General features: G+C 43.3%; 1 protein-coding gene across 1 annotated transcript; it reads right to left on the reverse strand.

The window, feature by feature from the left end:
* Positions 1-1922: 1922 nt before the first annotated feature.
* LOC145416749 (ionotropic receptor 21a-like) lies at positions 1923-13128 on the reverse strand. The gene is made up of 11 exons (XM_080285674.1): positions 13031-13128; positions 12318-12411; positions 11648-11795; positions 10824-10981; positions 10108-10259; positions 9767-9937; positions 9335-9482; positions 8535-8690; positions 8017-8160; positions 7360-7550; positions 1923-2127 (listed from the first exon to the last, which is right to left on the reverse strand). The coding sequence occupies exons 1-11, from the start codon at positions 13126-13128 to the stop codon at positions 1923-1925; spliced, it is 1665 nt and encodes a 554-aa protein (XP_080141800.1).
* Positions 13129-17038: the final 3910 nt, after the last annotated feature.

Raw genomic sequence — 17038 nt, forward strand, 5'->3', positions numbered from 1 at the left:
GTTCATCCATCCATCATCCAATCTTATGTTGCCCCATGAGGAGCGTAGGAGCCCGGGGCTAGGGAAGTTGGTCCTGACATTTAAGATGAGAATGACCAGTCTCACTCATCCCTGTGTGGCATTACATGAGCAGTAAACCTCAACCACCCATTGGATATAAACCTACACAGGCTCAATTGCATAAAAGTAATTGATTTTGTAGATCATATCAAGAAGTGTACAGTATTGAGGCAGGAAGGGAGCCAGAGTGAAACAGATTTCTGTTACTTTTACCAGTTTGATAGGTATGAATTCTTTCTTTTATTTCCTAACTGTTTATTAATTAATCGTTAATCTATCATCCAGTCTATTATTACCCTGTCAGGAGTGTAGGGGCCCAGGATTAGGCTACTCAGTCCAGACATTTAAGGCAAGAATAACCAGTTGCTCATCCCTGAGTGGTATTATGTGAGTAGTAAACACCAGTTTCCCTTACATCAAATTTTTCTTGCACTGTAGAGAGTATTGCACACTTATAGTCTGACAAATCTAAACGTAGGGTTTTGGTGGAGTCACCCCCTCCCTGCACTGTTGCCATGTTTCCTAACCCTACGATGTATAACGCCTGTGGTTTGTGTAGTAGGAATGATACATAAACATAACTCATACTAATAAAACTGTAATGAAAGTGCTCACATGTATCAAGGAAGAATAAAACTATTCTGCATACTATATTATACGATAATAGAGAAACGTGGCATAAAAATTTGGCAGTATTGCTCTAAAAATATTCTAATTATTATTTACTTCCCCAACACTTCTAACATTGCTAATTAATTTAGCAAGTATAATTGCAAGAAAATTTGAAGGGATAAAAGTGGGAAGAGGCGATCCTTTCATAATTAAAATAAATATATCAAACAGCTCTGGGGTGGCAGCACTCACGCGACACGTGAAAGAGAGAGAGAGAGAGAAATAATAATAATAATAATAATAAAACTTTATTTCCACTAAACAGTGGGTATTCTTATACATTATACAGTAGTACAGCATACAGTATGAAAGTTCTATACACAATATAATACAAGTTGATACATATGGTGGAGAATAGTGACAGAGAGGTAAATGGTTTAAAAGGTGTGGGGACACTTAGGTTAAAAATAGATCAATTAAGGGATTTAGGAACGAAGGCAGTGGGAAGGATTAAGACAGATGGGAGTTTGAGCAATAGGGTAGAATGTTTCCCAATGCACCTGGGAGGAGGAGGAGGAGGAGAGAGAGAGAGAGAGAGAGAGTCAAGCAGTTACGGTACGGTAGGTTACATTTCCGTATGCTCTCAATAAAATAGCATAGCAATTATCAACGGCTAATTATTATACAGGTGTTGATGGTGGGGGTCTATATTTATAGGAGGTGTTGGTGGTGGAGGTATAGCGGGTGTTGTTGATGGGGGTGTTGTTGGGGGTAGGGGTATAGGGGGTGTTGGTGGCAGGGGTATAGGGGGTATTAGAAAAACGGAGATCACAAGAGGGAAACATTGTCAAGGTCATCGCTGATGGAGAGGTCAGCTCGGAAACGTGGCAACAGTGCAGGGAGGGGCTGACTCCACCAAAACCCTACGTTTAGATTTGTCAGACTATAGTAGAATAAGTGATTCTTTGCCCCATAGCTAGCAAAAATTGCAATACTGTTTTGAGCATAGTAGCTTTTGCAGATCGACTTACATTTTACATTCTTCAGTATCAACTGCAGTACTGTACCATATTAGTTGTCTCAGGTAGTTGGAAGTGAACTTGTTTTTTAATTCAGCAGATCAGAATAAGCAGTGGTTAACCCAGCACGTATAAAACAGAAATATTGCTTTATATAAGCTGGAATATGAAATAAGCCGGGTAATAATGATGTCTGCTGAACCTGAGTGTTCTCCAAAGCATTTAACCCCTTCACTCTGATGATGATGCTGGAGAGGCCTTGATATAGCCAGATAGCTCCACTGCAGTTATACAAACGACCCACAGCTCCTTCCCAATCCTGTAAAGGAGGATGGTGAAGTGCAGGACGACGACAAACTGCGGGAGGATGGCAACTTTAGCCTGCAGTCCACGAGGTTCATGTCCAAATGAGCCTGGGGTTGCACTCACTGCTACTCTGATGACATATTTTAGAGTGTTCATAGTGTCTGCGGAAAGCTTTATTTACCTTAAGGGAGACTTTTTGAATAGGAGGGATTTGTTATACTCTCAATTAGCCCATCCAGTACAAAACAGTCTTGCCAAAGTTGAATAAAACAGTTTGGATATGTTAAGAATGAAACTTTAAAATATCACATGATTGAAAGGGTTAATCCAACCGCTGTCTGCATATAGAATTTGGAAATCTTCTGTCAGGTATTCTTATCAGCTTGAGACTTGGTCACAACTCGTCCTTACCAGTGTATTTCTCCATATGACCTTAACACCTTTTACATTTTGAAACCTTTTTTAAGTTTGTTCTTGATCCAACCAGGTGATATTATTTGTCTGAAGAAATATCTCCTATAGTTAAGGAATTTGAAGTGGTCAAAATGGTGAAATAATTTTTTTTTTTCTTACCCTATTCCTGGTACTTCCTGATAGTTCATTCTTTTAACTTAATTTAGAGATGGAGGTTGACACTTATTTTTTTATGTTTCCCATGGAGTTTTTGTGACTGTCAAAAGGACATATGTGTATGCATCAACTTGTCTGGCATTAAGACTGAGAATCTTCTGGTTTTTATATCAACCATCATATCAAGCCAGATCCAAGTTACTGTTTTGAGCTCTGCTTTCTCAAGCTAAGCCATCCTTGGTAAGTACAAAGAACATGACTTTGTTTTGTAAACTTTTGCTTTTTTTTCTCACATAGACCCACACTTTACAACTTTCTTAAATACTGTACATGTCTCACATCCCTTACGTCTACCTCACACCTGTTACATGTTTCGCACACCCCTTACACTTGTGTCACACTCTTTACATTTGTTTCACACCCTTTGTATCTGTTTCACACCCCTTATTTATGTCCCACACTCCTTACATCCCTTACATCTGTCTCATACCCCATACATCTCTCACACACCTCTTACATCTTTCTCACACCTTTATACCTTTCCCACACCTTTATCACATAGCTCACACCTGTTCCACACTCATGAAACGTTCTCACCACCGCATTTTCACACATCACACCTTGCACATATATTTTACATGTCCCTGTGACACATTACACCTTTCTCATACACCTTATGCCTTTCTCACACATACCACACCTTTTCCTGTAATTGATTAAGAAAGCAGCTATGTAATTTTCCATTAAACTTCATTATTATATTGATATCATTTGTAGCAAGCTCCAGTATGCTGTATATTATTCTCTTTAATATTGCATTAGAGAAAAATATGTTGATATTTAGAGACCGTTGGCTCTGCTAGCATGTTTAGTTCTTTCATCTGATGGCAGTTCTCCGTGTGTTGTGGTCCTGAATCATTCTCCTGCTAAGACCCCTAGCCTGGAGGTCTTAATGAAGGACCTGACCCCCATGTCTTCATTGACCTGCCTTTGGTCACACCTCTGACACCCCACAGCCAATCATCCTCTTCTCTCCTCCCAACATTTCCAGACGATATTAACCCTCCAGTCTGAATCACTTCTCAGATATTTCTAATGCCAAATCTTTCACTTCACAGTATTTTTAGTTGAGCCACTGATTGAGACCCAACTCATCTACTGTTGTTTATCAGGTTTATAATATACTTACAGTACCTCATGTCAGCTCTTCTCAACAAGGTGGAGTCAAAGGCTTTTAATCTCATAAACTCTCCTGCTCTTGCTAGCTCCCTTCAACCCCTGTATCTTCGCCATACTGTTGCATTTTTGTCTCTTTTCTGTCGCTTCTTCAATGGTCACTGCTTGTCTGAACTGTCTGTTTGCATCCCTCCTCTACTAAGGCGGGCGCATAGCTCCTGTCTAGCATCTAACTCTCATCCATTATCTGTTCAGCGCTCTAATGCAAGAGTTAACCGTTACTCTCAGTCCTTTGTGTTTGCAACAGATCAGCTCTGGATGTCTCCCTCTGTCTGTATTTCCTACTGCCTAAGATCTCCAGTCTTTCAAACGCAGTGTGTCCCAGCATCTTGAAATGAACAGTTCTTGAATTTGGCTTTCATGTCTTGTTTTTGTTTTGTATTTTTCCTGGAGGGAACAATTTGCAGGCTCCTGGCCTTTGGTTCCTTCTTCCTTGCATTAAAAAACAAAACAAAAAAAAGCATGTTTGGAAAGGCAACTTATACAGTGATTTCTAAACCTGTTGCCTTGTTAAAGTGAAGATATAGATTATAGGTAAAAACACATTAGGTACACAAATTTTCCCAAGAAAATATAAACACTCTCCCATGACTTACTCATCATCATCATCATCATCATCATCATCCAGACCTCCTTTCCCACCCTAGGGCAGGGTGAGGAGTAGCAGTGTCCAGGCAGCCTAAATTTGCCCAATCCAATGGGCCACGCATCCAGTCACTCATCATTCAAGTCCCCGTAATCCTGGCTCTACCGGATATGCCAAAAACATTCACCACGTTCTGTAGCTTCACATAATTGTATCTGACAAGTCAATTCAGAGGCTGCCATGTTAAAAAGGGTGGATAAAATAATTTGGTGTTAGCTGTAATGGAGTACTAGAGTTGTCTCAGCCATGAGAGGGTTCGTGGTATTCGTGTTAACACTGAGGTTCCTACAGCTCAGTGGCGGTAGGTGTTAGCAACCATCACCCACTCGGTATAGTGTTGCCTACTTCTTCCTTCCTCATTCTCATTCTAGCTCTGCATGTGGCTTCCTCTTCCTACTTCTCCCTTTCCTTCCCAGAACTTTTCTTTACTCTTCCTTCCTCTTCAAGTGGTGCTACACTCAGTGATAAGCTTAATGGTTTTCTGCAACCTAGGAAACCATTTACAGTGCTGGGTGGTAAACATATAGACAGACTATGGGATGAAGTGGAGAATACTGTGGTGCCCATGTCAGCTGGGTGAAGGAGCTTAATGTAACTGATGTTACCTGGAACAGAATACTAGTGTTGTCCTGACCACGAGAGAACAAATGGAAACCATGTTAACAATATCAGGTCATTTGACATCCACAGTGAGTAATACCATCTGGCAATGGCCAGGAGAGAATACAGTTCTGGAGTTTTTCTGCTCATGAAAGGGATAATGGTAACAGTATTAATATTCTTAAGCATCTGAGTGACTGACGTGCATCAAAGTACAGTATTAGGCTTTGGCCAGAATACGGTAGCCCCAGTCATGAAGGAGTTATTTACAGAAAAATAATCTAACTACAGGGAAAGATGTTGATTTTTTTTATTTATTTATTTATTTTTTATGCGAGAAAGAAGGAACCAAAGGCCATGAGCCCGCAATAAGAGTTCCTTCCGAGAGAAAAACAAAATACAAGAGAGAGCCAAATTCAAGATCCATTCATTTCGAGATGCCTGGACACACTGCGTTTGAAAGACTGGAGATCATAGGCAGCAGGAAATACAGACAGAGGGAGACAGTTCCAGAGTTGACCTGTTGCATAAATGAAGGACTGGGAGTAACGGTTAACTCTTGCATTAGAGAGTTGGACAGAAAAGGGATGAGAGTTTGCTGCTAGATGGGTGCTACACACCCGTCGTAGAGGTGGAGGAATGCATGCAGACAGTTCAGAGGAGCAGTGACCATTAAAGTAGCAATAGAAAAGAGATAAAGATGCAACAGTGCGGCGAAGCGACAGAGGTTGAAGGGAGTCAGTAAGAGGAGGAGAGTTAATGAGACGAAAAGCCTTTGACTCCATCCTATTGAGAAGAGCTGTGTGTGGGGAGCCTCCCCACACATGAGAGTTGTACTCCACACAGGGGCGGATAAAACCCCTGTATAGAGTCAACAATTGTGCAAGATAATGCTGCTTTATAAATATTTCAATCCATTATCTTTCATGGTAAGATCCAGCCTTGGGTGTCACAGAAGACCAAGTTTCTGAGCATGTATATTTGTTCCTGAGAGAGAGAGAGAGAATTACTTCCCCAATTGGGGATGCCAGTGTGTGTGTGTGTGTAAATGAAAAACTTACCCAGCACTTACTAATGCGTTCAAGTAAGTGCATTAAGGAGGTAAACTGTTTGGCAGGAAAAGCAACCTATCCAGCACTTAATAATTAATTTAGGCTGCGGTTAGGTTAGTCTGGGATAATATAGGGATCAGGCTAGGTTAGGTTAGTTAGGATGGGTTAGTTAATTTAAATGAATGCAAAGTTATTGTTAAGCATTCATGTAAATAATCCTGACCTAACCTAGATTATTCCAGCCTAACCTAACGGCAGCCTAAATTAATCTAGCCTTAATTAACCCACCCTGATTTAAACGTTTAATGAATTCCCAAGGGACTTCATGAAATCTCTAGTTACACAAATTCCCTGTAACATATAAGCACATTGTATAAAGTGTCAGTATCTATCTATCCATCTATCTGTCCATACCTATTTATCTATCTGCACGTATCTGTATGCCTATTTTTCCATGGTCTGGTTGCTTTCACCTGGCCAAATCTGTATATAATTCATTTTCAGTTTGGTGTCGGAGAGGGACGCCTTCACGTAGTGGCATTGATATAGCGGGTCGGGTCAACTGTCTGGTTATACAAACGTCCCTCAACTCCCTCGCCGTCGCCCACCTACACCCCCACCACGTAGGCTAGTATTACACCCGCGCTCATGGAGAAAGACCATCCCATTTCACACCATCCCTACGCCTCAGACTCATTGATTTTTAAGCCATCAACACTTAGTACTGAAGTTATGTTCCCCTCAAAACAAATTCACTATGGAATTGACATCCTCTGACAAGAAATTAATACCCCCTGAGTCCATACAAACAGGCCTGACCATGAAAGGGTTGATGTGGCAGTATTAACACTATCAGGCTCCTTTGGCTCACTCAGCCGGGTAAAGTCGCTTGTTCTTAACCAGAATACAATGTGGTAATGCGCTGTGGTGTGGTGGTGTATTAATATGATGTGGTGTGGTGTGGTGGTGTATCAGTGTGGTGTGAGGTGGACCGTGTGGTGGGTTGTGGGGTGGAGTGGCACAGTTTTTCTGTAGCGTGGTCTGGTAGGATGGTGTGTGTGACTTCTTAGTGTGGTGTAACAGTGTGATGTGGTGGTGTGGTGTGTGTATTTTAGCAGTGTGGAGTGGTACTGTAATGTGGTGGTACTGTGATGTGGTGTGACAGTGTGGTGTGGTACTGTGTTGTGGTATGGTACTGTGGTGTGATCTAGCAGCGTGGAGGGGTAGTGTGGCAATAATAAGCTGTTCAATCCTTCACTTAAGCGCCCCCAGCCTCTCCCCCAGGAACACCCCGGCAGCGAGGAGGTAGGCCATAGCAAGGATGTAGAAAGCGCCCTGGAGGTGGTCGAGGGAGAGGGGCAGCAGGAGGGAGGGTGGGTCTGTGTCTGCGTCACCTCTCACAGCTGCAATGATGCCAGCGTCTTCCTTGATGGATGATTTTTTCTGGTTCTGTATGAGGAAGAGGGGAGTCGGTAGGTCTATCCCACCACCTTGCCTGCCCCTGCCTCACTCTGCCAACCTTTCTACCACCACTTCCAACCCCTCCACCACCCTGCCTGCCTCTGCCAACCTTTCCACCACCCTGCCTGCCTCTGCCAACCTTTCCACCACCCTGCCTGTCCCTGTCTCACTCTGCCAACCTTTTCACCACCTCTTCCAACACCTCCACCACCCTGCCTGCCCCTGCCACACCTGCATGACATAGTTCTCCAGTCCTGCCCATTCTCTCTCTCTCTCTCTCTCTCTCTCTCTCTCTCTCTCTCTCCTCTCTCCTCTCTCTCTCTCTCACACACACACACACACACGCACACGCACGCACGCACGCGCGCACGCACGCACACACACACACACACACACACACACACACACACACACACACACACACACACACACACACACACACACACACACACACCTGCTGATAGATGGCGTAACTCTCCCTCCGCCAGAAGGTAACCAGCCCTGCCTCAAACACCCTCGCTACGGCCCTGTCCACGTTGCCTTTCAGGGAAGAGTGACTGGGTAGGCCCATGGCAACCGAGTACCTGTAGAGGCACTCCTGGGGGGATAGGAGAGGGAGAGAAGATAGGAAATAGGCCAAGAATAGAAGGATTATAGGAAAATCAACTTGGCACAGATTTTCTTTTTTTTGCAGCTCGCTTCACGTAGCTCAGTGGTTAAAAGACAATCTACATCCTTTCCATAGATGGGTAGATGGGAGAAGGATAGGAGATAGAATTGTAGTACTGGAGAATAGGAGATGGACAGGAGATAGGATGTTAGCATAGGGGGAGAGAAGATGGATAGGAGATAGAAATGGTAGTATTAGGGGAGAGGAGATAGGGAGGATGGTACTGAAAGGATAGAGGGACGAGATCTGTCTGTCTGTATAAATGCCCATCTGTCTCCTGTCCATCCATCCAAATGACCCACCTTCATAATCCTGACCCCCCTCTCCCCCCGCATCACCACCGTGTTGAATATAAACTCCATGCCGCTCTTATTCGTGATTAGCACCCCCTCGCCCTTCCTCACCAGGGGGGCCGCTTCGTCTACCGTTGCCACCAGTCTGTGTTTCTCCGTCAAACTCTGAAAATATTGGGTAAAAGTGGTTATTGACATTATTATCATTATTATTATTATTATTATTGTTGTCGCTGGGGAGATTACTTAAAATTCAATCCCCCAGTAGTAAAAAATGTTCCCCTTTCAGTGCCACCTCTGTGTGTGTGTGTGTGTGTGTGTGTGTGTGTGTGTGTGTGTGTGTGTGTGTGTGTTCTTGCTCTGACAAAAGATAACAGAAGACAAGCGATCAGTTCTGAAAGTTTTAGGTCAGCTCACGCCATATTTCATTGATCATATTTAGATATAACAAACTTTTAGTACACTGGCACTCGCTTGAAATTACTCGAATCGGCTCGTATTGAATCCTCTTGGCGTCTACCACTTATATGCAGAGTTTCAGAATGATGGGTCTACTCCATGTGTTCTAAAAAAAAATCACATTCCTACCTTGCCCTCTGTGTGACAGCTATCGAAACTTTGATTACCTGATATCGCAGTCATCTTCATTATAGTCACTCATCTTCATTATTATCATTATCACTATCATCACTGTAAATTCCAAACACTTCAAACAAATCGGGAGAGAACGTGGGAAGTAAAATGCGAAGAACTCAGGACACAGAAAAGCAGAAACAGGAGAAAGAAAAAGGAAACAGCAGTATACTCACCCTTAGCATTGGATTAGGCGAAGTCTTCAGTACGTCCTTAACGAAGAAGGAAAACTCGTACAGAAGTAAGTTGGAGTCGTGTAACTGGGCGATGGTCTCTATGCCTGGCGGACTCTTGGATACTGTGAGGCAGGCGGTCAGGTTGGTGCTGCAGATATGAGTGGTTTTACAGATTTCGTTAACACTTCTTCTGTAGCGATTTATTCTGAACGTTACACATCAATATCATCCTGTATTTTACTGATGCAAACTCTGTCTATACCGTCTTTTATTGTTCGTGTACTCAGCATACTTCTGCAGCAATAAGAGTTTCAATAAAGCAGTCAGTGATGTGGATAGCAGAACGATATTAACTTCAAAAGAAATTCCGCGGTATAACAGGCAAAAATTCGCTCAGGAAGAGGTGCTACGAAGCCTGAGATGCCCCAGTACCTGTAGCCAACGGTGAGGACGAGAGTGTAGAGCAGGATGACGGCCAGCAGGAGACGGGTGGTATGGGCGGCAGGTTCGACGGGGTGGGGCTCGACTAGGTGTAAACGCAGCGTTAGGAGGAAGCTGGCCATCGGTGAGGTTAGGATGGGCGGTTCCGGAGATTTCGTAGGTCTGATGGGCAAACACGTCCTTGTAAGTGGGAAGGAGACACTGGAAAGAGCGCAAGTTCTTAATTTTTTCCCCCCTAACACTGGACTACTGCCACCACCACCACTACTACTACTGCTACTACTACTACTACTACTACTCTAAATTAATTTTAAAAACACACACACACTGACCCCCTCACTACCGCTGATGCCATGATACATATAACTAGGGGAAGTAATACCAGTCCCACCAGTATACCCAGCCACACCACCCCCGTATAGGGCAGTAAAGGGGCTCTCCACCGGGGTAGGGGAGGTTCTGTTCGCGCCAGGAAGCAGGCCCCCTAAAAAAAAAAAATGAAAATACATAAATAAATAAAATGATTAATGAAAGAAGGCAATAAATTTACAGCATGGTAAATTGATGAAAAAAAGAAAAAGAAAATAACAAATTGGACCACATTAAGGTGAAACTATATTATTTTTACCTTAACATGGCCCAGATTTTCCTCATATGGCAGCCTATTTTCGTAGGACAGTTGAAAAAAAGTGTTACATCTCTACAAACTTTCCTTGGCGTTCCTGTATGACTACATATGCTTTATTCTGACTTGGCCTAAAATTGATATCTCCATCTTGAATGTTCAGTTGTAACAATAGATCAGCACTAGAATATGATGCTCCTCATGAAGAAGTGCTATGGAAATGGTGCGGAGTTGTGTTATCGTCCTGTTCTAATATCGAACTATGTCAGATTAGCCCCGAAAAGAACGAAAATATGGACCAAGTTAAGGGAAAAAAAAGAATACAGCATCATAACGGTGTTAACCCAGTGTCACGACTCAGCTTGAACGATAGAAAGACGACAGTTTGAGGCCCAGTTAAAGTAAAAACTATAATTGCGTTACCTCGGTGTCGAAAAGCGTGGAATATCCCTGGTACTGATCACGGCCGAGGTGGGAGCTGACCACCAAATTAGCAATTGCAAGTTCGGCCTCGCCCCGTGCCAGCATACCCACAATGCCATTCCACGTACCGTCATCCCGTACCGTACCCCACCACTCGCCTGTAATAACAAGAGTAAACCAATCTCTATTGTCTTTCTATCTACAGTATCTATAGCCCGACGCCCTAATCCCGCAAAGGGTGGCCGCAGACAAAACGCCTCCACGTCGCTCTGTCACCCACCATTTGACTGCCCTCTCCCCAAACTCACTCCCCCCTCCCTCATATACCTCTCAACTCCATCCCTCCACCACATCATCCTCGATCTCCCCCTCCCTCTCCCTCCCTCCACTTCACCTACTTACACCCTCTTAGTCAGTCTTTCATTCTCCACTCTCTCCAAATGTCCAAACCACCTCAGTGTATTTCTCCTAATTCTCTGTCACATCCATATCCACCCCACAACGTTCTTTCAATTCCTCATTCGTCAACCTGTCCCTCCATGACACTCCACATGCTCCTCTCAGGTAACTCATGTCTACCGAATGAAATGAATCTACTACTGTACACTGGTAATTCCTCCTTTTATGTCTATTTTATTTTCCTATTTATTTTACTCCCTTTACTGCACTTTCCCCTCGGTATATCAGTCCCCCTCCCGAAAATTCCAACCCACCCCCAATTAAAACCCCATACTGCTCCCCCTAATAGTCCCTACCTAACAAACTTCCACCATCCCTAACCCCACATTATTCCCCCTGAGACTAATCCTGGCCTGACAACTAACCCTTAGGCGGCTCGATGAATTTGACGGTAAAATTGAGCACCATGGCCACCGTCCAGACCACCTCGACATCCCGGCCGTACAGGAAGGCCACGGAGGAGTTGGAGTGACGGTAGTATAGTGTGCTGGGCTTCCACTCAAAGGTCACCACCTATAGGCATACAGGGTCGCAGTAGTAGTAGTTGCTGTAGTGGTGGTGGTGGTGGTAGCAGTAGTAGTAGTAGTAGTAATAGAGATGATGATGATGATAACAAACCTTTAGAGAATTTGATATGTGATTGTTACGCTATTGTGGCACGTCTTTCCAGCTGGAGAGGGAGAGAGAGAGAGAGAGAGAGAGAGACTTACATTCAGCCTAGCCCCTCGCAGATTTGAAACTTTGTCCGGGAAGAATGTGGCTGCTGAGGTGAAGTGATCTGTCCGCCATCTGGCCACTCTGGTCATTCCGCGACCCCAGTAAAGCTGATTGACGTATACCTCCCAGGTGTTCCCGTCGCCATTCTGTGGGGTAGTAATAGTAGTAGTAGTAGTGGTGATCGTGGTAGTTGTAGTAGTAGTAGTATACTAGTGGTGGTGATCGTGGTTGTAGTAGTAACAGTAGCAGTAGTAGTAGTAGTAGTAGTGGTGGTTGTGGCTTATCAGAGAGAGGGGGGGGGAGTGAGGGGCAACTAACCTGCACGAGACCCAATATATGCTGAGTCTTGCGTCCCTTGAAGGTGCTAGTCAGGTGTGCCAGTTCACCCACAGACAGACCCACTACCACGTATCTGCACGGGGAAGGAATAGCAGAAATTAACCTTACACCCCCTCATGACCGGCACAACTCTAGCGCCCTATCATAGCTAACGACAGTCGGTATTATTCAGGTAAGGGCGAGTCATAGAAGCCAGGGAGAGTTAAGGAAAGAAGTAAATTTAAAACCTGAAGGGAAGTGTCACCTACGTTTATAGCAATCGGTTACCTTCCATCATAGTCCCAGTTGGCTGTGGGTGTGGCAGCGAGGGAGAGGAGGGGCGAGGGGTGGTGGAGGAGGAGGAGGTAGCCCCTACACCCCCTCACACCCCTCCACTCCACCCTGCCACCCATCACCTCTCCTTCAACCCCGTCCTCCACCTCCACCACCTGAAGCGAAGTTGAAATTATTAGGGTAGCACACACACACACATACATACACACACACACACACACACACACACACACACACACACACACACACACACCTGTGATGTATATTATTTTTTAAATTGGTGATAATGGTCTGTATTTATTTTGTTCTTCGACGATAAATGTACCTGTATTGTATTTTGTATCTTGATAATTGTACTTTTATTTCATTTTTGTAGTTTGGTGATAACTGTACCTGTATTTTGTAGCCTGATACTGTACCGTACCTGTATTTTGTTTTGTAGGCGAGCAAGGACAGTAACGAATCGGGCTGTGTTGAAGGCAGGGTGAGCGGCCACTACCAGGGAGCACCGAACCATTTCTCTCTTCACCAGCGACAGCAGGAGGTCAGGTAGGGCGGGGTCCAGGAGGGGAGAGGCAGGGGCGGAGGAGGAGGAGGAAGAGGAGAGAAAGGATAGGAGACGGGAGAAGGAGGATGGGGCTCTGAGAGATAACGATAAGAAATGGAGAGAAGAGGAGGAAGGCGAAGAAGAGGGAAGGAGATGGGAGAAAGAAGAGGACGGGAAAGAGGAGACGAGATGGGAGGAGGACGGGGCAGAGGAGATGGGATGGGAGGAGGAGAATAGGGACTGGAGGGGAGATAGGGAGTGGAGAGGAGAGGTCATATGAGTGTCGTTGAGGTCAAGATGGGTTGCGTTCTTGATTAGGAGTCCATTCACTCTCCAGATAGGGTCTGGAACGGCGATATCAGGGATGGGGGAGGAATGTATAGGCTGAGGGAAGGAGATAAAGAAGAGGAGGAGGAGGAACATGATCATTTCAGCCGCCATTCTGTACGAGAGAGAGATTAATAGAATCCGTAACTGGTGCAATTTTCGTATTTGTACTACTACTACTATCATTATTATCATTATCATTGTTATTATCATTATCAGCATTATTATCGTTATCATCTTCAGTACGATATAGTAAACAGACAGACGTAGATTCCTAATAGATAGATAGGCTAGATTCTTGGAACGAGGGGCTATATAAATATTTCGTCAACAGTGATAGATTTTTCCCGGCCTTACCCCAGGCAGTTGGTGGAGGGCGAATATAATGACCTTTTGTGAGAAGGTTCGTATATACTGTAGAGAAGTTCACTGGAGGGCGGGGCTGGTGAAGAGGAAGATGCATGTGATTGGTTTCTGGAATTTAAGGCTTTACTCTGATGATGATGATGAGAGAATGTGTGTGTGTGTGTGTGTGTGTGTGTGTGTGTGTGTGTGTGTGTGTGTGTGTGTGTGTGTGTGTGGTAAAGTACACAAAACAGTCCATGTAGTGAAATGTGAAGAGCGGTGGCCGTAGAATTTCTTGTCATGGCCCAGTCGGCGTTATCAGTGTCTATGCTGCATCATTTGTTCACATCCCACTCTCACTGCGTCATCCATTCACACACAGATATAAATATACATTCCCATGCCAGCAGAGTGAGCTGCACTTGCAACAAACGATACCGTGAGATGAGTTTATCGTGGAGTGCTTTTTGCAGACCACCCCGAGTATGTCCCTAAAACTGAGTAAAAATTGTCAGATGGTGATAATACTAATAGATAAAATACGTCCTTGGAGTGAACTGCATAACCCCTTTTCTTCGATTACATATTTTTCATTTTGTTTGTGCTCTCCAGACGATTTTATTCATCTTGAATGAATAAATGTGAAAAACAAGAAAACTAAACACACACACACACACACACACACACACTAGGTTTTGTTACAGTGAGAAAAACAAGAACATTAAAGAACTCTCTCTCTCTCTCTCTCTCTCTCTCTCTCTCTTAATATGTGTGTGTGTGTGTGTGTGTGTGTGTGTGTGTGTGTGTGTGTGTGTGTGTGTGTGTTACAGCTTGACCTCATTTGTTTTCATGGATGCAATGTTTTGCTGAACATTAAAGAGAAAAGGTCATCTAAAACTTTCTTGGCTGACATGATATTACATACTTTCTCACTGAATGTCACTCAAATGTCATATAAAGCTAGGAAAAGAGTTGGATTTTGTTAACAGAATACTTTGTCTAATCTGGGGTTCGTGGTTTTGAGGTAGAATCGTCAGTTTTCAAGGCTTCCTGCCAGCACCTCTTCCTCACTACTGTTTTCACCTTAACTTGGCCTAGATTTTTGTCATTTTGGAGCTTGTTTCATGTATCTTAGTGGCAGAGAAGGACAATACACACACACACACACACACACACACACACACATATATATATATATATATATATATATATATATATATATATATATATATATATATATATATATATATATATATATACACACACACACACACAGTACAGTAAATGTGTGTGAGTGTGTGAACTGTTCAACACATCTCACATTGTGCAACTGATAATCATCAGAGAGGAGTGATGAGTCATTTTCATACAAGATAAAGTCACAAAACCCATCCGAAGCCAGTCACCATTACCAGACACTGATGCAACCCAAGATGAAGATACCACTACAAAGATAATACTGTTCTGTGAAAATACCCAGTCAGTTGTGCTGTTGTGTTCATACCTGTGGTAGTTTGGGTTATTATCAAGCTGTGGGGTTTACTACACATTCTCTTCACTGAAGCAACAGACCCATGCATTAAAGTTTTATGTTCTTGTCACTAAATTTTTTTCCTCCTTACGTAAATAAAAATGTACTTCCTATTTCTCCCATCCTTTGTATCACTACCTGTTACTCTTTTTTCCACTTCAGGGGGCCCAACACTGAGTGACAAGCCAAATGGTTTCATGTAGTTCAGGAAGCCATTTACAATGTTGGGTGGTATCCATATAGCCAAATAACAAGGTGACGTGAAACCTACAGTGGTGTCCCTGTTAACTGAGTGTAGAGATGCAAATACAACATCCAGAACCAAACCTCCACCCTAATCCCCACACCTTGCTGTGATGAGGTGCTTGGAAAAGTAGATTCACTGGACAGGATGGCCTTCCTGGGGTGATTGATTGCCTGTGGTTGATAGGTCTGCTCAGTCAAACGGACTGAGGTAGCACAATAGTAACAACAATCAAAATGTTTTGGTGTTATTATCAAGAAAATGCAAACTCTTTAGTGTTTGTAGAATTAGCACTGTTATATGCTATCACTGATGGCCTCTGTAAGTACAGTACTATTATACTGTATTGTTTATTTTTTTGAAGCAACGTTGGGTCTGGTTAGTACTTGGATGGGTGACCGCCTGGGAACACCAGATGCTGTTGGCATCCCTACGTCAAGTGGGGTTGGTGGAGGATTAGTGCCCCTCCCTGTAAAACAATTAACTCTAAGCCATTGGCCACCCTATTTGGGATACATGGCGTCTGGCAATGGATGGATGGATGGATGGTTTATTTTTTTAATATACTTTTGTTTCCTCATGGGTTAGCTGCAGTTAGCTCCTTCGCTATGAGGAGGGAGTCACTAACATTGTCTGACTGCAGCAGGAACAGAATGGAAATGATGCCAGGTTACTAATTGGGATAAGAAGACTAATTCTCACTCCTTTGGTGCAGAGGGTCATTCGTTAGCTAAATATAATTGTCTGGTAATAGCAAAAATAAAAGGCAAATAACAGTCAAAGTTGAAGAACTTAGTTTGGTAATTGACAGTAGGAGAAGAAAGTGTCAGGGTAAGAGTTGTACCCTAATTCTGTTTAGACTGAACCAACAATGTTTACTGTGTGAAACTGATATTCTGTAAATAGTAGGTGAAGTTCAGATAAGGTTTATTTTTAATTCCTTCGCAAATCCTACCTAAGTTGTGTAAAATAGCCAACAATAGGAAATATAAAACAGAGATTATCATATGGAAGGGGTAATACAGATTATTTTTAACCATGTCTCTATGAAAGGCTCTCTCAAGCTGATTGAAAGCATCTCTTGGTATCATCATCATCACCACCCCAAACTGTTCTCCAGCTTACAGAGTGGAAAGCCTTTTTCTGTAGCAAGGGAAAAAAATACTGAGAGTCAAGTACTCTTACCTCTAGATAAGATTGTACTGACAACAAAATCACATCTCACTAATCACCCTTTTATTTAACTAGTGCTCATACTCATACTGATAGTGAATTTAATATCTATTACTTTGACTCCTTGTTGTTGCTGTTGTTGTTGCTTAACCCTGGTCTGTTTGTCTGAGCAGACCTACTGACCACAGGTAAGCAACAGCTGTGGGGCTGTCTTACAGTTATAGTATATAGTACATACACCAAGTAGGGGATTCAGTGCC

Source organism: Coenobita brevimanus, chromosome 107 (genome assembly GCF_032717465.1).
Source record: "Coenobita brevimanus isolate Jiangsu-jjx chromosome 107, ASM3271746v2, whole genome shotgun sequence".
NCBI lineage: Eukaryota > Metazoa > Arthropoda > Malacostraca > Decapoda > Coenobitidae > Coenobita > Coenobita brevimanus.